The 23,799-nt window shown below is 36.5% G+C and overlaps 2 protein-coding genes across 5 annotated transcripts in view; one reads left to right on the plus strand and one right to left on the minus strand.

The window, feature by feature from the left end:
• The first annotated feature begins 539 nt into the window (after positions 1-539).
• On the plus strand, positions 540-9,071 carry LOC121409080 (fatty acid hydroxylase domain-containing protein 2-like). The gene is made up of 7 exons (XM_041600892.1): positions 540-810; positions 3,507-3,624; positions 5,491-5,683; positions 6,032-6,150; positions 7,082-7,290; positions 7,879-8,151; positions 8,941-9,071. Exons 2-7 carry the CDS (start codon positions 3,553-3,555, stop codon positions 9,044-9,046), a joined length of 972 nt encoding a protein of 323 aa, XP_041456826.1. The 5' UTR covers positions 540-810; positions 3,507-3,552; the 3' UTR covers positions 9,047-9,071.
• Positions 9,072-13,332: 4,261 nt separating this feature from the next.
• The window catches only part of LOC121409056 (teneurin-3-like), a 54,162-nt gene continuing 43,695 nt past the window's right edge, over positions 13,333-23,799 (minus strand). For all 4 annotated transcript variants that reach the window (XM_041600854.1, XM_041600862.1, XM_041600870.1 and 1 more), the window contains 12 exons: positions 23,587-23,727; positions 23,210-23,459; positions 22,559-22,791; positions 22,011-22,168; positions 20,725-21,659; positions 20,183-20,358; positions 18,952-19,196; positions 18,121-18,294; positions 17,484-17,612; positions 15,394-16,993; positions 14,878-15,029; positions 13,333-14,386 (listed from right to left, as the gene is read on the minus strand). In XM_041600854.1, the coding sequence (XP_041456788.1) occupies positions 13,592-14,386; positions 14,878-15,029; positions 15,394-16,993; positions 17,484-17,612; positions 18,121-18,294; positions 18,952-19,196; positions 20,183-20,358; positions 20,725-21,659; positions 22,011-22,168; positions 22,559-22,791; positions 23,210-23,459; positions 23,587-23,727 (4,988 nt within the window). In that variant the 3' untranslated portion in view covers positions 13,333-13,591. The remainder of the gene's footprint in view (positions 14,387-14,877; positions 15,030-15,393; positions 16,994-17,483; positions 17,613-18,120; positions 18,295-18,951; positions 19,197-20,182; positions 20,359-20,724; positions 21,660-22,010; positions 22,169-22,558; positions 22,792-23,209; positions 23,460-23,586; positions 23,728-23,799) is intronic.

The raw sequence follows: 23,799 nt of genomic DNA on the forward strand, positions 1-23,799 counted from the left end.
ATTGGAGACATGTCATGGACTGGTTTATAAACAAATAAATACAAAAATTATGAATCACCGGGAATTTGTTGTTATCTATTCCTACTTTAAGACGTGAAAGTTAACGTATTTTCCCCAATTATTTTAGGAATGAGTAAGAGAAGAGATGAAGAGATAAGTGGAAAGACAGGAACAAAGAGATACAAAATACTAAGGAGAGAGTTTGGACGAGTATGTCAGTGTTGAGAACTGCTATGAGAGACTTCAGATAAGATTTATCTTCTCTAAAGATGATGTGATTATAATTCGTAAAAATTATTCCAAAGAGAATGTCGCTCGTGTTTTGGGGGTCTTCAGAAGGAACTGTCATGATGGCACTGATAATGATAATGAAGATGGAAATATGTCAATTAATGTGATAAATTTCACTTGGTAAACACCGAGAGACAGTACACTCTTCCAAGTGAGCAAGGAAGTTCTATTAAATTCTCCTTTCATTTGAGTACGTGCGTGTGTGTGTGTTTGGGGGGTATTTTTTTCATTTCGATAATTGTTGGTGACTTTTTCATGTTTTACGCCACAATTATAAACACCATTCATTACAATTCAAACCAAATCATAAATATCTGAGATCTATTGAAAGCACAGAACTATTCACAATACACCAACCTTGGAAATATAATGTCAACAATTCGACCAGACAGACAACAGGCCCCTATATCAAAGGTCCATTTTCAAAGTTTACTCTTGCCTAACTCGGCTCTTCAGGTTTCTGATATAGGCTGATAGCTTGGAAACATCGATACAATTCCAGTGTAGGCCGACATTATTGTAAGTAATTTTGTGACTATTTATTGTACACGTTATGATGACAATACATAGGTGGTTTGCAATGCTCCGAAGATAATAATGTATCTTACTAGGCTAGTTTTCATTGCCTCAATGCAAATCTGTTGTCAGAGCGTCTGATAGAACTGGCGTAAACAGGTATATTGTTGTTGTCTGCCATGCATTCATCATTGCAATATATCCGTCAGATAGAGTTTGACCGTTCATTGTCCATTTTGGCAATTATAAGCAGTATATAATCATGAACCTCGGTCCTCGATTAGATCAAGCAAATCCATAATACATCCTTGGATCATTATTTGTGTGGTATTGTGGTCGTAATATAGGATGGGAAAGAGATGGAAATTGAATAGTATTAAAATTTCACATAGACAAAGAATATGTATATTTGTTAATTTGTCTTTTGTTTAGGCTAGGGAAACAAATGCCGACTTTGAGTTTGGAAGAATATTTGCAATGGGGCAAGACAAGATAAAGAAATTTGAGAACATAAGGACGATATAGCTGTTGGAGAGTGGTTGAATAGTTGCACATAGAGCATAGGCGGATCCAGGGGGGGGCCCGAGGGGCCCGGGCCCCCCCCCCTATTGGCGGAGCAAAAAAAAGAAAAAAAAGGAAAAAGAAAGAAAAAAAAGAAAAGGAAGGGAAAAGAGAGGAGAAAAGAAGAAAGGCAAACATAAGAGGAGGAACATGATTGAATAAAATAACATGAGGGGATGACTTTGAAAATATTTTTTTGAAAAATCTATTTGTTAGGATATAAGATTTTCGCTCGCGCTTCGCGCTCGCATTGTCTTTTAGGGATTTGCATATCTTGCTCAATATGAAGCTTGAAATATCAAACTTTGAAGTCAATATACAAAACATAATAGCTTGGAAATTGAACTTTCATAAATTATTTTGTTTGATTTACAAATAAATTTTTAAAAAGTGCTCTGTAAAAATGTCTGTGTTATAGTCTGAATATTATCATTTTCTGCTTGCGCTGCGCGCTCGCAAAATTTGATTTGTCAGGTACCTATTATTTTAGAATACTCAAATTCTAGGTGGAAATCTAAAACACACGTTTATTCAGATACGCAGATTGTTCTCTATTTAAATCATTATCCAGTTTCAGATCACAACATCAAAAAGTGTCTGCTCGCGCTTTGCGCTCACATTATTAATGTATGAAATTGATAATAACTTATCCTTTTCATGATTTACAAAACGTGATTAGAGTGTCCAGAATTTTTCCGCTCGCGCTTAGCGCTCGCATCAATAAAGTTTAGTTTATATACAAAGAGTCCTTCTAAGATTACAAAAAGTGCTTAGAATTTCCATTCAGGTAAAAAGGTCAAAAATTTTCAGCTCGCGCTTCGCGCTCGCAATATTTGAATGTTAAAATATGTAACGTCTTCATGGATAAAAGCAAGCAGTCCATAACAGGTACAATTTCGAGCACTTCAAAACGTATACAAAAAATTTCTGCTCGCGCTCTGCGATCGCATTATTAATGTAAGGAAGATCCCCACTTACTCATCCTTTTTCATGATTTACAAAACTAATTTAAGAGTGTCTTGTTCAGTAGGTCTAAATATCGACATTTTTTGCTCACGCTTCGTGCTCGCATGTTTAATTATATACCTATTCTGTTAAGTTACAAAAAGTGCTAAGAATTTCCATTCCTTAGGTAAAAATGTCAAAAACTTTCGGCTCGCACTTCGCGCTCGCATTATTTTATTTTTTAAAATATGTAACGTCTTCATGGCTAATTGCAAGCAAGTATTTAACAGTACCTTTTCCATCACTTCATTTCTGCTCACTCTTTACGTTCGTATAAACTTGCATACACATCTTTTTTTTCAGGAAAACAAACATTTCCGAGAATGTTCAAAATTTTATGAAAAAGTACATAAGATTTCCAAAAAATTTAGCTCGCGCTTCGCGCTCGCGTTATATAAATAAGGGTTATGGTATTACACATTTATGTTTCATAAGAATAAAGCTAAAAAGTGACCATTAGGACTACCCCTTCAAAGAAACAAAAAATCCCGGCAAAAATCATATTCGAGCGGCCGATCGGGGAAAATATGACTGAAAAAATTCCGGGCCCCCCCCCCTATTGGCGAAGGCTGGATCCGCCCCTGTAGAGTATAGGGGGCGCCCTGAAATATGGATAGTGGAGGTCACTGAGCTCTCCCCTTCATAACCTAGAAAGTCCTCGCCATATCGATCCTAAGATGGTTATTTGGAAAACCTCCAAAATACCCCCAGACAAGTCAATGATATCATCCATTCTTCCGTAGGTGAGAAAAACACCAACCCCTTCAAAATTATGTTTCCGAATTGTATACTAGGAAAGTACCATGGTTTCAAGAAAATTGCGAATTCTGGCACCTTAAATATATGAAGTTTTGTATAAAAAGCAATGAGTGCTTCAGTGTGCAGACAACTAGCGTATCGCTCACAATGCACATGCTATTAAATGGAGCGATCGCGTTCCTTTTGGGGGAACTGGTATGGCGGACAATAGAACTCGCGGGCTTCAAACAAATGACCCTCCCAGCATATCCAGTTAGGGGAGAGATCAGTGGTGGAGGTGGGGAGGAGGAGCTAGGGGGGGGGGGGTGTTTTTCAGACATGCGCGTTAATCATTGTACTCATTGTACTAGCATCAATTCATTTTCTCAATGTAGATTCATATCATTGGGAGGAATAAAAGCGTTGAGATTATCACCCACGATGGTCGGACAACAAAAGGAAAATGGTGTTACAAAGACCAAGACTCTCCCCGATGACAACGTGTATTCAAAGGTAATTTTGAAAATAGATATTATTGATATGCACTCGGGCGTGAATCATAACACTCTAAAAAACGAAGAGCTAAGTTAGCTCTTAAAGAGTATGCATAGTGAGTGCTGATTGGATTGCTGAATTGTCTAGTTCAAATTTGAACTAGAGAAATCAGCACTCAGAAGTGCAGTCACTACAGTGCGTATCAAAAAAAAGTTTACACTTTGAAAAAGCCCTGGGAATAAAAAAATATACAACATGTGGGTAATTTTGTCACTTGTAATTATGGGTTTGGGTCTCATCTATCCAATGAAGGTAAAAGTTTTGTCAGAATGTTACACTTGAGTGAGCACTGTCCATTTTTGTAAAGCTCGCAGAAATCTGTTTGCGCAGAAATGCTTGTTTTCACGCTGTGTCAAGGGGAAAGGGCAAAATCAAACTTACCCTGCGAAGCATTTCTCATAAATTTCCCAAGCACTTTTAGCCAATTGAAATAAAAATACATTCAAGCATTTTGTAGCAATTTTGCCGCCCAAATTTGATATTTTAACACTTAGTAAGCACAACCTTTACACTTTTTGTTGTGCCAGCTGGATCCGAGGACATAACTGAATCTGAACAAAAGTTTATATCACACATCTCCAGCATTTTTCACTAAGTTTTTATCATTCAAAGTTGGTTTACATTTCATTTTCATTTAATACTTGTTTCTCTACACTTTTCCCAAGCTTGGCAATGATTAACAAAATAAAAATCAAGCCTAAGCCATTTCATGTAAATCACAGCTCAGTGTAAAGCAAATGTCGTCACCATGGACTTGGTGTGTGGGGGAGTGGGATGGGGCGCAATGCACTCGTCGAAGTGTTTTGGGCAAGGAAACAAGTTTAAAAGGGTAAAAGATATCTTCATATCACTTTTACTTGCTAATTTCCACGTGTTCTTCATGATTAAGGTCTACTTTTATTCGCATAACTATTTCAAAGTTCTGCGCAAATCATTTTTCACCAACTTTTCAAAAGTAAGTGGTGCTCACTCAAGCGGAAATATTTTTCGACAGTTATATCGTCATTTGCTTAAATGGATCTGTACCAATGCTAAAATGTGGAAAAATCGTCAGGATATTACAAATATATAATTTTACAGGATTTTTTCTAAGTGTAAACTTTTTTTTGATACGCACTGTATATACGCTCTTTAAGAGCTAAATTAGCTCTTCGTTTTTTTTTTAGATGACGTATTTCCCTCTTTTTTATTCTTCCACAGTGAGATAATAGATCAAAGGTTTTGAAAGGTCCGAGTTTTAGACATTGTTGTACATTATTGTGAACTAGCTTGGTGAGGGAGCAATGCCAGTGCATACCAACAAATCCGATGTTAATATATTAATAATCAACTAAAAAGTGGCATTCGAAAAAGTCAAATCCATCTGCCAGATAGAAAAAGAAAGTCGCTGAAAGTTCTTTCGCCTAAAATGAAGTTACTTTTATAGTATTTAATTCATTTCCAAATTGTACTGTTAAGTACATTAAGATGAATCATCGCTTCATATAAATCAAGGAAAAAAATCTACTTCTTGTAGCCATCATAGCAACATGATAATCGAAGTTAGACCCAACTGAAATAATGTTATGATAAATCGAATTATAATAGTTCCGGCAACTTAAAAATCAATCGCAATTATGATTAATTTGTCGCAAAGAATGACATATCTACAAAATAGAGTATTTCCAACTCAAACACTCTTTCCCTTTGCTTTTCTTTGTTTTCCTCAGTTTGTCAATTTCTTTTAGATTTGCCTCTTCTCTCTCTCTTCATTCATCTACCCCTCTCACATATTTTCTGTCGTAATCATATATCTATATTTCTCCTTTCAAACTAAATCATTAGAAGCGAGATGTCAGTGTGACGACCACCATTCTATCTCTTCTCGCTGTTGCTTTAGCTGTGATGTGTGCTGTCTTTCGAACCACTCTCCTTCACCATGGTCAGATATTCTGGTCTACATCCGGGGACTTCATAGCGAAGCAGTGGGGTAGATTCTATGATTATTTCGAAGGAAACCAAGTCAATATGGGCTTAGGTATGTGTGAACATATCAATTTGTAAACAAGGAGATTTTCTTGACCCAAACCATATTTTACAACTTATAATGGTCATATCGTCCACAACCGATGATTCAATTTTATGAAATACAGAAGTTGTATTTGTTTTTTATAGTTCTATATGTTTACACACGCACAAAAACCCAAGCCCAAACATTTGGCATGCTTTGATATTTACAGTTGATAGAATTATTGGCCATAAAACACTTTAAGATAATTTGGGTATTTTGATTCATTTATTGTATATGCTGTCTAGTGGCATGTTTAGTTCAGAATGTTAATCTGTTCATGTTTGTTGCTAAAACAACATTTCCTTTTCTCTTCAGTTCTTCATGGCTACTCTATCATAGAGCACTGGTTTGTAGGGTGTATGTTCTTAATCATGGACCTTACTGGTAAACCAAAGTTTATCACTAAACTAAAGATTCAAGCTGATCAGACCGAGGTAATTAATTTTACATCATGCCCAACGAAACCAACTCCAAACCGACCGATGACAGCTAGGCCATTGGTAATATTTTGGTCGGTCTGAAGTAGGTTTCGCCGGTGTGATCAAAGATATTTGCATTATTACTTTGATTGTTTCTTTAATTGACATGAATATTGAGCTGTCTTTTTGTGGAAGTAAAGATTGCAACTCTAACATTGCTACCAGTCCTAGCTATTAAATTTGTCTTTACTTACAGACAATCCGATGAAATTGAATTTGCAATATTACTTTTACGATTATTAATAAGTAATATTGAAAGGAAAGGAGGTTCTAAAATATGTGTTTAAATTTTCTACGTACATGAGAAGGACCAGAGTTTCAAAACATGATGTTCAACATTGAACTTTTGTCATTGGGCAAAATAATCAGTGATCTATGCCACTGTGCAAAAATGTATGTTGACAGAAGAGATTTAAGAAGGCTATTTAAAACTTATCTTTATATTGTTGATTTTCAGAGAGAAATGGGGAGGATATTAGATAAAAACAGATTCAAAATCACCAACACAGACAGGGAGAGAGAGAGGGGGGGGGGGATAAAATGAGATTGGGAGACTGAGAATTTATACGGGAGAGGGGTAATAAACAGATATATTATATTCTCCTCATAGTATTATTCTTAGATTTTTTAAAAATTTCTTTTGTTTTGTAAAGTTTCTTTACCCGAATTAAATTATTAACATGATTTTTATGTTGAGATCTGTCTGAAGAATTGCAGTGACAACAATTGCAGATTGTTTTAATACCACTCCGATATGTCCGTGTTTTGGATCGTGTTTTGGAGCTGAACTTACTAGTCATTTTAGCTTTTAATCTAAAATGAATATGATTTAACTTAAATTGAATTAATTTAATTTAAGTGTAAATCTTATTTTCATTATCACTAGATTCCTACAGGCAAATTGCTTCGAACCCTGTGGACAGTATTCCTAAACCAAACCATCTACAGTCTACCTATTCTGATTGCTATACATTATAGTATGGGATTAAGAGGTAGCGGGGTTACAGTAGATGAGCTTCCAACATTCAATACCGCCCTCTTTCAGCTAGCTGTGTGTGTGGTGGTGGAAGAAATAGGCTTCTACTATACCCATAGGTAAAACTGAATTTCTTTAGATATGGAAGCAACAAATATTAAGTATCCTTTTTTCAGAAAAGTAATACTATTAATACAATTTAGTAATTCTAATTAAAGAAATAATTGTGCAGAAAGAAAAAAAGGCGTTGATTTTTTTTTAAGTTATAGTTTAACCTCATTTAGACCTATAAAATGAAAAGGTAAAATAAAGGGAGTGAGGGATCATTTTGACATTTGAGCTTAGTTAAAATAATCGGAATTCAAGTAGCTCAAAATACTTTGTTTATTGATATGTTATGTTTCATTAACTGCAGTCATTGTATATTCTCGACAAAGAAGTATAATAATTTAATCATGATTAGGTCAATCAATAATCATGAACAACGAATTGTTTGCTTTAGTAAATCAGTAAATCGTACATGGCTCTGTTTATAACTTAATTGAATCTGATATTCGTTCAAGACCATAGTTTGGTGAAAAGTAACAAATAGATGTAACATGCGGCTTCAGGTTGCAATGAATTACCTATCCATGCACAGCCCTCAACTATTTCACTGACCAATCATCACTTTAACCTTTTCACGATTACTATTGTAATATACCCAGACTGCTTCACCATCCATCGATGTACAAAACCTTCCATAAGAAGCACCATGAATGGACAGCTCCATTCGGTATGGTCTCCCTCTACAGTCATCCGTTCGATTATTTTCTCTCTAATACCTTCCCCGTGGCTCTGGGCTCAATCGTCTCAGGATCTCACATGCTCGTTACATCAATCTGGTTTAGGATAACTCTCTTCGTTACCATAGTTACTCACTCGGGTTATTATCTTCCATTCCTTCCCTCGCCAGAGTATCATGACTTTCATCATTTCAAGTAAGTCATTATTCTGTTAGCAAACCCAGAAAAAAATGTCTGTCTTGTATGATTGCAGATATTGTAGTTTCACTCTTTAATTATTGTAAATATTCCTTTCAGCAATTATTGTTCATACTATTTGTTACACAAGTCCAAAAGGTTCCGACCTGCGTATTATTTTGAAATTCGCACATGCACAGAACACCCTTATGGGAAATTCTTAGATTAATGGCAGGGCTACCCTTTCAAAGTAGAAAATAGTTGATAATGGTGGCAGCAGTGGGATCAAATATGTTGACATCTACCTAAGATCAATGAATGAATGAATGTTGATCTTTCTTTTTCTCTCTCTATAAATTGAACTCTGTGTGTGAGGGTGTGTGCACGCGTGCGTGCTGGTAGTCATGTGGTGTTGGCTGGGTGTGAGTTTTCTCTGATGGTGTGTGTGTGTGTTTAAAGGACCCTTTTCACGTGACTTTTCTAGGTTTGCGTGACTTAAGTGATTGTCTTGGGTATAGGGTAGGCCTACAGGTTTCGCAGAATAATAGTACGATATTACAGGAAATGCATAACACCATATCTCTATGCATGAAATGGTGATGATGTAGTATTGGTTAAGGTATTGAAAATTATGATGGTGGTGGTGGTGGTGGTGGTGGTGCGTTGTGATTTGATGACTGCAGTGGTAGTGTAGCTATATATTTATCCTTGTGTTAGTGATGACACTGAGAGTTACTGTAAATATAACTAATTATAATTGATAGTTTGCCATAATGATAGAAAAATTACTTTCTTTTTCTTTATCAGATTCACAAATAACTATGGTGTTCTTGGTGTGTTGGACTGGCTTCATGGAACCGATGATCACTTCAGGAAATTTAAAGAACTCCAAAAACGTCAAACAATTCAATGAATGTCGATTCTTGATCACAAGCTAATTGAAAAAAATGAAGTAAATCAGCACAACTGATTATGAATACTTGTTTAAAGGCACTTTATACGTCCGATTGTAATTCCGCAATACATTGTGCTCGTTTTTGTGCAGTGAAACCTTATCAAAAATCCAAATGGAGGTTGTGTTTTTGCGACTGTTTGAATGAAAAGTTGGAGAGATCTTACATAGATGACAATTTTGACTACTTCGTGATAAATAATAAATTGTTGTTTAAGTTTAATGGCCATTTTGTTGGGGAATACGGTGTATATAGTAATATAATTTGAGAAAGAATTTTTCAGCGATGTCTAGATATCGTCAAGGTGTATGCTTACCCATGTCGAACTTCATTATTCCTCTAGTTTGACTTTCTACATACTGACAAAAAATTTCGTTTCGTTTTAGTTTTAGTTTTGTAAGGTACCAAAATGATTCTTAAGTCTAAATCATGGGCGTCACTCCGTACTTGGGCGGGAGGGGGGCACAGTTCCTCGTCGCCTTTCCAGTTACTATAAAAGTTATAACTCATTATATGCTATATACCCCCGGCCGCTCTCTCTCACGTTATGCTCTATAACGCTGTTTTGTTCCGTTGGTGAACGCTTCATATACTGTATTTTCATTAGCATTACAAGCATTAGTAGTTTATTAATAGTTGTGATTAGTCCGTGGAATTTGCTGCCATTATGATTTTGTTCTTTCTTCTTTTATTTATATCAAGAAAGTGTGATAAATAATCTTTATACATGAACAATCATAGTTTGGTTGTAATATTTTTTTCCTTTTCTTCAAACCAAATTTAGTTCGCATTGTTTTGTATTGTTAAATAAAGACAAGAATACAAATGTGTTTATGTGAATGAGAATATATATATCATGAGGCCTAAGTAAGTAATACGAGTAAGAAGCACGAGCTGAAAGTTTTACTCCACTGAACTAGAAAAAAAGAGTACATTAAAAGGTCTCGCTATGACACGTGTCATGTCTCCCTCTCCGTCTCTCTATCAGTATCCACCCGTCTTTCTCCCATATCTCCTTCCTTGGTCTGTTCCCCTCTCCCATTATCTCTCTCCCCTTCTCTTTCTTACTTTCTCTATGAGCATCTTTCTGACTTTGTTTCTCTGTGGTTGTCTCCCTGTACCCCTCTCACCATCCTTTTATATTCTCCTTCTCTTCATTTAATACAGTCTACTCTGTTTTCCTTCCTTCTTTCTTTCTTTCATCTCTCTCTCTCTTTTTTTTCTTCCTCAACCTAGACAGTTGCTAGTATGTAATTACAGAGTTTGCAAACAGATGTCATTGATTATAAAACATTTAATATAGTTATACAAAGTATTTGGTACTATTTTTTGTACAAATATATTTATCATTACAGTTGGTTTATACATAAGTTCAAAAACACCAATATGGATAATAACATTAGTTTTCATGAACCAATGACTTGGAACAAGTAACAATACAACAAAGCGCCTATATATAGTCATCTACATGCACTTAAGTGAAACATCATTAAGACAAAAGTGGATGGAACTCGATAGGTTATCTAACAAATTAGGCATATTTTCAGAGCATGATAAACTGTATGTCCCTATTTTGTAAACTACATATATTTTAATTTTCTGAGCATGAAATACATGATAACAGCATGATTTTATTATTCCTTTAATAATCACAAGTTGTACACAGAAACATGTTCTCATGCTCTTCCAAACTTAAAACAATTCAGGAACAATGTTCCAAAGTTGTGTTTTAAGCAAAATTCATTTTCACCAACATCAATACTGACAATGTGATCGACATGAATCCAAGAAAAATATAACAAACATAGATATAAAAGAATTTTTTTTTTAAATTGTAGCTCCTAAATTCCATAATGAATACATAAACTTGATGAGATAGTTTGCATAAATGAAATATCCTTCAATTTCCATTTTTTCTTCAGTCAAGAGAAAGCTTTGAAATATTTTTCATGAATGATCAATTTGGTTCTCTGATACATATTCAGAATATTATGAAGTCACATAAGGAAATTGGACATAGTGTATTCAAGGCTAAACTTCCCCTTTAAGACTACATTTAAGTAATGTACCGACATATCCACCAGTTCAAGTCGAGCTAACGCAAAATAGCAACATGAGAAAAAATAAGAAAAAACAATTAAGAAAATTTTGGCACACTTGATCTTAAGACAATTATTGCATATACACGAGTTGATCATCAATTTATTTACATAATTGCATTAAACATATCAAATATCTTGATTTATGACTCATTAAAAAAATAACCCCGCATATCTCTGCAACTAAAGCTCAGAAGCGTTATTCTGTACAGAGTTAATGCCATATGAGGCATCTATGACTTCTCATGAATAACTTTTTTTTTAATTACTAAAATCATCTGGACAAATTTACCATACATGATTCTATTCATACATGATTCATGACATCATAATAGAATCATGTTTGTGTGTTACTGTGGTCAATTATTAACTTACTGCAATGTCTGTAAACTTAGGAAAATATTGTTCAGTTCTGTTGCATACATTTATCTTAGTGAGGTTTTAATTAAAAAAGAGACATTAAAGTACCTGACTATCATTGGAGACTGACTTAAAAATGAAATAGACATACATTGTCTAAGGACTGAATGCAAAATTCATGTCCAAAATTACATCACTTCTAGGTTTTTAACTTATTAAAATAGTCATAAACTGCATTAAATAGTTTATTTTTTAAAGCTAGCTTATTTCAAATGTCAATTTCTTTTTAACATAGTTAAATGTACTACATGATGTAAATCTTGAAACAAGTCTTAAATATTTTCTCAATACAAATCTAGGTTCTAATGGAAGTTCTAACTTTTCTTAATGACGTTGGAAATCCAGTGTTTTGATCTAAAATAAAACACTTATTAGCACACTTGATTGTCAAACAAGAAAATATAAAAAAGAAGAAATACACATATCAATGTGGCAAGTTAGGCTGTTCAAATATCTACAAATAAACAATCATTACAAGTGAAGACTTTAAGCATACATGTATATTGTGTGATGTCTTAAAAAATCTCCTAAAAAATAGGCACGTCTCTTCATGTCACTATTTAAAAACATTTTTCAACATGAAAACAAATATTACGATTAATTTGATCAAGTCAATAAAACATGGTATAAAAGATTTCAAGTATGAATACATGACAACGTATCCACTTTCACATATAAATAATTTCATAGTATCTCACAAATTATCAATAGTCAACTTGATCAATTACTCTCCTCACTTTTGTAAGTAGATTAACTGGACTACTGATCAACTACTTGACCATACAATATAAATTGAATGTTTTTCAAAATTGATACTGGACTGAATAAAGCAACTGAATCAATCAGTTCCACAACTTTTGCCAATATCTTTATTATGCTACAAAATCCATCAAAAATTTCATCTCATACATGATAGAATATGTACTTGATGTTATATAAAGTGGTTTCACAACATCTTAAACATTTCTGACATGATTTCACAGAAAATTTTGGTGAATGATGAATTACATGAATTTTGATGCTTCTTTTTATCGAACTAATTTTCTCTTTGTATCCTATTAGTCAGTGAATGACCTTGTAAATGACAATGTCAATAGCACCGAGTAACTTTCATATCATTCTTTATCACAACATTCAAAGGCATTCCAATAATAACATGCTATGATGTCTTTAATCCAAAAAATGCAAGCAATAAACAACATGATTCTCATTCATCTTCCTTCCTCTAAAAGATTTATATATCTTCAAGGTGACACCAATCAATCATTATGTATAATATCTCTCATAGTGAATGCTTTCAAAATATTCTTGCCGATTTATACAGTGGTTTAAAAATATGGTATATCACATTAACTCAAGCATTCTTCTCGTCTGCTAAAATCCAAATAATATATCCTAATCCTAACAAGATCCTGGCCACATCGTCATATCAATAGAAAATATACAGCTTAAAAACAAATTGAAAAATAAATTATCAGATTAAAATATAAGTACCACATCCGTAGTATCGCCATGGACACACGTCTCATGTCCATTATGAAAGACAAATCATCTTTTTTCTTCACTTCTTAACAAGGAAGCTTACAAGGGTCTATTCTTCAAGACTAATACATTTAAGCACCAGATTATTAAAATGAGCAGTATATCTTAAGATATATTTAGATCTACAAACTTCTCAAAATCTTCTTTAGACTTGATATAAGGGAACAAATCCAGTACTTTTTTTAAACTCTGAGAAAATAGTACACCCCTCACTAAAGGGCTGTGGTTTGCTTCCAATGAATACAAATTCAGGCTGAACAAAAATAAATAATAACGAAGAGCCGCCAGTTGCATACAGAAGTATAGCCGTAGCCAATTACTTCTTAATAAAACAAAATAATAAACACACACAAGGCAAAGAGGAATAATCCAGTGAATCGTGGTAGAAAAAAGTACAGATGGCAAAAGTAGAACTTCATAAAGAAGATCAGTCTCTGCCGAAGATCACCTTGCTGTTTCCGAAGTCGATCGAATAATTTTGATATTATTTCCATCAAATGCGATCTCTGGATAGACCATTGGATCTAAGGTGTAAAGGCCTTCATAACCTGGAACCATATTGTTCTGTAGAAGTGATATCCTCTCTACATTTGTCCAGAAATAAGTTCCTCTCCGACCGCTAGCCAAGATTCTCCTTTCGTTGAGCCAGGCCTGGTGCATGGCTACCTCTCGCGCCGACTCTAACACCACCTCGGCTGCTTGACGCATCGTGATTCCATAAAAGATCTTCCACGTGGTGTAATTGTTCGACAAAGATATCACCACAAACTCGTATGGCGCATCATACATCTGCGCAGACATGTGCACGGTACCTACGTGAAGGTCTACAACGTCTGAAGTGTCTGTTATATTAGCGTTGTAACCAAGGTTCCTCAAATCACTGACATACCTCGTAAGATCAGACTTGACAAAGTATCTGATCTCTCGTTGTCCGTCGGAGTAATGCCATCTATCCAGAATCAAAGAATTATTGACCACACTAGCAATGTTCAGAGCATCGCTTTCCGCATCAAGAGCCTTCTTACAGATGACCCTCTCTCCAGAGATGGCCAGGATTACACCTTTATCTATCAGGGTTGGTAGAGTGGCATATTTGACTGATGACTCACTGATAGGGGACATCCCTTCCTCACTATTAGGGGAAATCCCTGATATGGTGTGTCTATTAGAGATGGCATGGAAGTTTGAGTTTGGAGAGTAACTGGCAGTCATTACCTGTTGCTCATATCCCCATCTCACCTAGAGTAAAATGACCAGAAAGAGACATTGTATAAATTGTTATAAGACACTGTATACTGTAAGTTCTGCATAAAATTAATTGGTGTATTTTTCAGATCATAAGACATTCTATGGCCAGTTACCTTAACTGTAACTCAGCCATCGTAGCAACTAAAATGTAAACAGATCTCAACAGTCAGTAAACTGCTGATATACTTGAAGATTACAACTGATGGCCAAGTTATCATACAATGGGCCCGAAGCCTAGTAAAAAAACTGGTTTAAGATGGGATTAAAAACATGAAAAAAATGTTCTGATTGGTTCTTAGTCAGTGTTTTTAACAAAATGGGCATGAAAGAATGATCTTGTTTGGCCATCAACATTTGGTGTTTTCTTGCAAACCTTGTGTTACACAGCCCTCATATCTTAAGATTTATTACCAGATGATATCAGTCTTATGACTACTGGTAAAAAAAAGTCAAATAATCAAAATCTTATCTACTCCTCTTACCTTAGCCCAGTTGACGAAATCCTTAGTGGCTGACGGTTTGAGATCTTGGTATGATCCTAGACTAGCAGAGGGAAGAGGGTAACCATAACGATCAACCTCTGGAACAAGACTAGTCATGTCATATCCTAACACAGGAAGCCAATCCTCAAGACCTGAGAGAGAAGACGATAAAATGATGACAGTTATTCACCATATGGATGTGTTATGGTGTCGTGGTTCTGATGTCTGCTATAAAATCAGAGGGTCTTGCACTTGAGACCCACCACGGTTTTTGGCTAGGTATCAATCTACACTTTGCCAATTGTTAAATGGATAACCACGAGGATGTGAAAGCGAATGTAGTACATCTGAATTACTTCACAAGATCATTATTTATTTTTGCAAGCCATCCCAGCCAAAGTTTCCTAAGTCAGAGCTATGTCCTTCATTTGCATCAGATTTACAATTTATGATTAATAAATATCTCTGTTTCTGATATTACTGAGGTTTGCAAACATAGTTATACAATATACTCACTCATGAGATAATTAGGATGAAGCTTTGGGTTGACAGGATTGTTTCCATGGAAGGTGTACAGGTTGAAGAGCATGGTCTTCTGAGGTCTGGCAATGTTCTCATAGAAGGTTTCATCAGCAGACGTCCACTGTCCACTCAGTGAGTCATAGTCACGCCCATTGAACTGAACAAGCTTGGTATGAGCATCGTAAAGACCACCACGGAAACCAACATGGAGCATGAAAGCAGGTGAAGAATCATGGAGGACGTTTCCTCGAGGATCGTACTCCACGATCTTACGAGGGGTCCTGTTCTCATCGTAGACGGCGATGGGTGATCCGACCTGATCAACGAAAACATAGAGCTGTCGCTGATTCTGCATCACTGCAAACAGGTTGCCTTGTAGGTCATACTCATATGACAGAATCTCCTGCCGACTTTGGTCAAAGACATGCGTGATCCGGTGGGGATGTTCAATGTCTGCGTAGAAGAACTGGATCTGTCGTCCAGTGTGATCCTTTCGCCAGATTCTCCTTCCCACTCCATCGTATTTGTACCGGACCTCGTATACATTCAGCTGGAAGGCATGGACAAGTTGACCTCTTGAGTCATAGGTAAAGCGTTCGCCACCACGCTGCAGGAGGAAGCCATCTTGATCATGGAGATACTCTATCTGACCAATGCGTGTGATACGGTCAAAGTCATCATAGTAGAGATGTGTTGTATTCTGTCTGTGGGTAAATGAGGCAAGGTTGCCATTGCTGTCATAGGTATACTGCCAAGCGATCTGAGAATCGGTCTTCACCTCAATGAGCTGTCCGTTAGGGTCATAAACGTAATCGGTAGTATGTGACGTATCATCAATGTGAAGCCTGTTCCAGATGATACGACTGGAAGTGTCAAACAACAGCTCAAGTCTTCTCACAGTCTGACCTTTCACCTTGTAATGAACTTCCTGAAGAAGAATATAAGCTCCAAACTTCTTACTCATCTCAAAATTCTGATCTGTATAGTTCTGAACAGTGTTGTCTGGATAGGAGAGTGTGAATGCCCCAAGCTGCGTCAGGCGACCGTAGACGGGATCGTAAGCTCGGTTGTGCTCTGGAAGAACCGTTGTGTTGAACTCTGCGAATACATTCAAGAGGCGCATGTTACGATCATAGATGTACTCAAACCTTCCGTTCATGAAACCCCCAAAGCCACTGGTACGGATTATCTTCTGTTTGACCATGGGGCCATCGTAACGAAGCCTTTCTGCATTCTGGAAGTCACCAACCTGTAGCTCCAACAGCTTGACCTGTGACTCCTCTCTATTGTACTTATACTTGACACTAGTCTGGTCGTAGTAGATTTCCGATATTCGACCCTTGTTGTCGTAGACGTATGCCATTCTCCTGCTGGTCCCTGGACTATAGCGACGGAGAGGCAAGCCTTCCTCAGTCTGGTCCAGTATCAACCAAGGTCTAGTTCCATCAGAGTAAATGATTCTATGATAACCAACCGATGGAACTGAATTGATGTAGTGATGCCTTCCTGTTGGCATGGTAACCATTGCTATGTTACCAGATCCATCGTATGTTACTTCATAATGCTCTCTGTTTGGTAGCGTTATCTCAGAGGGCTGGAAGATATAAGAGACATATGATTCTAGATTAGTAACATGATAATGAATTGTTGATGTTTGTCAGGTGTAATTTTGAATAAGTCAATATTTTGTGATCCTGCCACTACTATAACTGATGTGTATTGTGATATTGATTTGTCATTATTTTAAAGGGGAAACAAACTTGAATATATATGTATAAAGAAATCATACTAGCATGATGAGAGCAATTAGATCTATCGAAGACACAGATCTTATGCATAACAAAAGAATAAACCTGACTTTATTTATGAATGTGTACTGCACAGGACAAATTCTGATACCAAGCATTCCATTTTAATAACATAACAATCAAATTTCAACTTCTACTTACTAGCATTTGGCAATAATGTGTACAGTTTTTCTTAGCTATTTTCTTTTTTCAAACAAAGAACATATACCAAAGTAGATATGCACTTAAAAATCATTCCACAAAGATCTAATTTTAGAATGTTGAGGTTCTACTTACCAACATGCCTGTATTGTATGAGAAACGCCATGTACCATTAGTCCCAGAATGAATCCTCTTGAGACGACCAAGATTATCATAACCATATGACTCTGAGATAAGATCACGTTGCCATCTTGTTAATCTCCCCTATCATGACAAAGAGAAAAGTAAAACAACTCTTTACTTCCATCACATAAACAAAAATATTTGTGCATTAATATAAAACTTTTCTCACAAAAAGTCTATTTTATTTTACACTATTTTTTTAAACACAGCTCCATAAAAGAATTTAATCTTTTTATGGACACTAATATCCTATAAAAAGTTTCATTGAACATGAAAATTTATTCCTTGGGACAATAATGGTTTGCTTACCTGGGATATATTTCTATTATAAGTTGTTAATCAAGATTACTTTCAACTGCATACAGAATATACTTGAAACTTATTGTAAGTTCACACTCTTTATTTGAACAGGCCACAGTAATCGCAAAAAAATAAAAGCCAGCTATCTGGGAGAACTATATTAAATATTTCCTCTCAAACTTCAAAATATCACATACATATTGAGAGAAATTGTCATAGTGATTTCACTTTAGAAGTCAATGGCACTAAAACATCATTTCTTACAATGATCGTATTTTATTTTAACTACCTGAGAATCATAAGAAGCATTGGTGAGAATGAATCCATACGCTGGTTTCCATTCCATCGGTAGCTTAGCGCTGTTATATGATATCTCAAGGAGCTGTGTGTTATCAGGGTCCAAGACGGTATCCTTGCGTAGAACACGGTTGTACTCCATCGATAGAATATTCTCACCATTGATCTGAAATATAGGATTTTAAGCAAGTTTTATACAACGGATGGACCAGTGAAAGAGAGCATGGAATCTGATGGCATATGATGAAAAGGAAGTCCAGATGTTAAATGGAAAGATAAAGTGAAGAAAGAAAGTGGCAAGGGTGGTCTAAATGGGGTGAAGGATGCTCAAAACAGACAAAAGTGGAAGCAGGGAGTGTCATAACAGTGTGAGGGAGTAAGTTACCCTTTGTAGAAGCAGAAATCCTGACTTATAAAAATTCTGATGACGATATCGATTGAAGGGACTAAAGTTAGATACAGTGCCTTAATAATTTAAAAGGTATATACCATAAAGACAACAATTTTATATCATAAGAAAAACATTTCCATCATCAGTTATTACTTTCATTGATACAAAAGTTACTTTTTCTTTTTTCTTTATAATTTTTTACATAATATCAGGAAAGCTCATTAATTTTTTTTATAGTAATGTGATTCCCTCTAAAACTGGTTTATTTCAAAATAGAAGAGTTCTGATATTGAAGCCCGATTTGCGGAGGACCTTAGAAAATCACGACAACTGTATGGATTGCATCAACATGTGATCAATTACATTCACATTTAGAGTTGACTTGAGAGAATCCATGTATTTAAAGACACAATAAATTAAAAAATATCTCACCCTGAGTTTACGTCCAACAACTAGTACCCTGTCCCTATTACGGCCTCCTTTCCTCACATAGAAGTTCCAATCCAACCGATGGGGGCTCGTTTCAGGGAGCTTGATCTTGCGTTTAGATAGGGAGCCCTCTACGTCACTCTCCAGCAGGGGATGAGGTTGTGACTCTGTTCCGACGACCAGTCCATTAGGGAATGTGATCGATGTAGATTTGTCATGATCGATTATCACTGAATCAACGAGGTCGGCTGAATAAAAAATAATCAACAGAACATAATTTAGAGTTAGAATGAACGAAAGGGTGTTGATTTCATCAAATGCTTTCATTCTATGAGAGTGTATGTAGATGCCTTACTGCATGCACTTTCCACCCAAGTCTTATGCTTTCATCACATACAGGTCTAATGACTTTGATATCTCATGTCCCACAAACAATACTTCAGTATATCAAACATTCTTTTGAATTCCTGAAGGCAAGAGTCCCAAAACAGTTAAATGATTTTTACACTAGATATATATGTCAAGTGTGTTAACCATGTACACATGTGAACCAGTAGATGATTTCTACAAGTGTCTTTCAGATGTTGTTTGAAGGTTTGCATGGTGGCATGTACAATTGCTGATGTGGTTTACGGTACACCATGTGGAGTGTTATAGAAACAGTGGATAGGAGAGAAGTGGATAGGCGAGAAAGTGGAGATTTGAGAATAGAGTATTCTTTCTTGAAAATAGTCCTGAAAAGGACTGTAAACCAGAAGGAATGTTGAGTGAGAACAGCTTGAGTAGTAGAGCTGATGAGGAGATGCTGGCTTGAGTCGGCGAGTAGAGATGATGAGTAGTAGAGAGACTCGACGTTTCGGACAGGTTGACTGTCCGTCTTCAGGAGTACTCCTGAAGACGGACAGTCAACCTGTCCGAAACGTCGAGACATCACAAATGTCTTTTATAATTTAGAAAAAAAGTCTTTCCATCTCAACAACACCTTGAGAACTCAGTAGAGTGGATAAGTCAGCATATATAGCTGGCCTCTGTGAAAAAAAACTGAATTTCTTGGGCCACTCCGAAAAAGTTGTTACATGATCATTGCAAAATGCAGAGAATCCTGCATAAACTTCTGTGTAAATTTCAGAATGCAAAAGTTAACCCACTGCCTACTGGAATCACTTGGCTGAAAACCTATGGGAATAACATAATTCAGGATTCAAAAGGTTAACAGGATCATGATGTTTCATACCTTGGGAGAAATTACTAGAGATGAACCCATTGAGGTGAGTGATATCAGAGGCTAAGCTGGTCTGCCAAGGTTGGTTTATAATGACCGATGATACAGATGAATTGACCGCTGATTGTAAAGTAACCATCTGACCATTGAGATGTCTGACCGAAGACAGTTGACCATTCTCTTCATACCTAGATACAATGTAAAAATATTGGGACATTGCATTATCATAATATTCAAATTAATAAAATGCCTGATGGTACTGAACATATATACTACGAGAGAGAAGTTGAAAAATTGTGTAATGAAGTGAAAGCAATCAAAGCAATAGCCAAATTTAAATTACACACTTTAAACACAACTAGTATTTATGTAATTATTGTTAATAATTAATGAAATCTGCAAAAAAAATGTCATTTGCACAAATATTGCTTGATGACTCGTTTAACAAAATATGGGATAAACATATATCTTTTTAACACTGCATAAAAGCAGAATATTATTACAATTTTTATTAATAATATAATGCTGAATAATCACAAAGAAGCATAACTTACTCATACATCCTCTTCAAACTTTGCCCCTCCCATCTCAATGTCAACAGATCTGTTTCTCCATGGTAACCAAACTGATGTATGACATTCCTTAGGGTATCTTGGGCAGTGCTCAATCTTCCCAGAGAATCAACAGATATCTGCAGGAGAGATCCTATCCCAGAGATGACGATGTTCGAAGGTTGGCCATCCAGCCTTCGATGAACCCCGATGACTACGCCTGCAGAATCAGCCACAGAGTCTAGAATGTTGCCTGAATGGCTGATATTATACACCACCTGATCCGATATCAAGCTCTTGGTGTGTGTGTGAATTCCATACATGTCAAAGAAATAGATCTCTTCACGATCCGGTGAAACAATCTGATAGGCGTGGTAGCGACCAACACGATGCTTTGGAGTCCTCGGTGCGATCTTCCGCAAACGCAAATTGCCTTGATCAGCAACGATGAGGTCATCATTGGGCATGACTGTGAGGGCGATGGGACCGTGTAACCTGGCATCCATTGCATAGAACTTATCACCACCAAAGCAATCACAATCCTCCAACAAACAATCACAGGTGGTCTCCTGTCCCGCATACCTTGAGATGAAACCATCGCTTGATATCTTACTGATGCGGTTGATTGCCCGATGGTTGGCTTCCGCAACGTAGAGATCACCCTTCCTGGAGAAAGCCATAGAGCTTGGCATGATGAGAGCTACCTCATTGGCAGGTCTGGGTCTCAGGTATTCATAGGTGCTGATGTTATCATCTGGAGCGCTGCCGTCTGACTCACCAAGATCTATGGAGTATGCCAAGGGACAGTTGTAAGGAACTCCTGCAAGGACAGACGCTCTCTTGTCCTGACCTAGGCGGATGATGATGTCATCATCAGCAACATAGACGGAATCATCTAGAGGGTTGACGGCCAGCTCAGTTGGGAACTGAAGTTTAACCTGAGTGAAGAGACAGAAGGAAACACATACATAAAATAATTGAACCATGAATTAATTGTTCAGTACCTTTGAGAAATTAATCTGTAGTTTGAAGCAAGCAGATTGGTGAATGGTCAATAAGCTCAAAATTTTGTCACATTTCAGACTTCATAGAACTATGACTTAATTGTAAAAATTTTCTGCTCATAGCTCTTTTTCTCTGAAGCAAGTATAAAAATTCTCAATAGCAATATGTACTTTGCACAGACAAGCTTCTCTTTTGATTCACCTGACAAAAGACCATGGTGATTATTCATATCTGAAAGATTTTTAAGTATTACCAATAGTACCATGTGTATAATATCAACTCACCTGATTGAATGACATGGTACCTCTACACTGTGGTAGTCTAAGGGGACCCTGGATACCGGGTGTACCAAGGAAGGCGTGGATGGTACCGTCAGTGGTGATCTTACGGATAACGGTGCCATCAACAAAGTACACCGTGCCATCTTTACCAACTGCTATGCCTGAAAGAGAGAGAAAAAAGATATTGATATCACAGAATGTCATTTATCAAAAAGACTCTAGCTGCTGATGATGTAAAAGTACAAGCTTCATGAATAGGAACTGAGAATTCAAAATTACTGTAGGTTGATGGAATTAGCAGTATCCTTTTTATCCAGACTTTGCTGTGAACCTGTATAAAATCCTAGGAAGCAGGCATATCAGAAACTTTCTATGATTCATCAAACTCCACTTCCTGTAGAGTTGTTCATTATCAGCCCTTTTATTTCTGATTAATCGTCAGATATTATATGACCACAAATGAGTCAGATCAAAGCACCAGCAGATTATCACCAAACAGTGGTGTTCGAGGTTTCATCAGGTTATATACAATGGTAAACTGAACTACCTACCTTTGGGAGCAATCAACCTTGCTTGTGTTGCATCACCATTGTTGCCACACTCGCTACCATCGATGGGTGGACACGCTTGACCCGTCCCTGCAACCACCACAACATTGTTGTTGATATCAGCAACATCTTTGTTGTCTCTGAGCCTCAGGACTTGTCTCATCTGAGAGTCTGAGATATACACCTTACCATCTAGGGGACTTATGGCAATGTAGTACTTGTAGGTTGGCATATATCTGGATAAGAATAAGGAATATGAGTTTGGTTACATTGAAAACAGTGTTGCAAAGTCAAGACATAATTGATTACTTTGGCCAAAATGGGCAACAATACAGGATTTGCATGACTGTGGACATCGAGTACTCCTAATGCACTGTTATTGAAGGATCTAGATCTCTTTATTTATATAAGGTGTAATAAATCATTGTTTTTAAACAAATTGGAAGAAAAAATAATGTTGGTTGCTATCAACCGGAGAAAAATATCCTCTCATCTGCTCTATTCGGAGCTGTTTGTACAATAATGCCTAACATCAATTTAACCCATTGACTATGAGAACCAGGTTGTACCTGTAGAAAGCCTATGGAAATTACAAACTTAGTTGTCAGTGTGGTAATCAAAAAGCTAGAAGTCAAATATCAGCTTTAAACTCACCCAAGATGCAAGACATTTGTGATATTCCCTTCTGGTCCGACCCTCCTAATGAAGTCACCATCGCCCACATAGTAGCTGCCATCTGGGCTACTAGCCACAGCCATTGGGGCAAGTATACGAGCACCCTTAGCCCTACCCTCACACTGGTTACAGTCAGCATTACGAGGGCGCCCATTACCAACGATGGTCTGGATGATTGGAGGATGCTGGGAGTACTTCACCTGACAACCGTCTCCAAGTTGGAGGATGGCTGGATGAGTAAAAAGAGATGAAAGAAAAATTATCAAAACAATGTTTCCACTCATAGCTGAAAATAGGCATCCATATGAAAAACTTTCAAAATTTTGATCAGGATTTTTGTTTTAGTATTTAGTTACCTTTTTGTGGATTATATGTATGATGCATGGGAAGATTCCACCCAGCAAGAGACGTAGTGCTCCAGTCGTATCCAGGTAGTCTGGTAGATTGATGAGACCAAATGATCTCTGTACAAGTATGGTATTCATAACCAATCCCAACTGAAAAGAAAAATCATGTATCACGAGTATTAATAACTAAGTAGGAAAACAACATTAATCAATATACTTCAT

Source organism: Lytechinus variegatus, chromosome 1, assembly GCF_018143015.1.
Source record: "Lytechinus variegatus isolate NC3 chromosome 1, Lvar_3.0, whole genome shotgun sequence".
Taxonomy (NCBI): Eukaryota; Metazoa; Echinodermata; class Echinoidea; order Temnopleuroida; family Toxopneustidae; genus Lytechinus; species Lytechinus variegatus.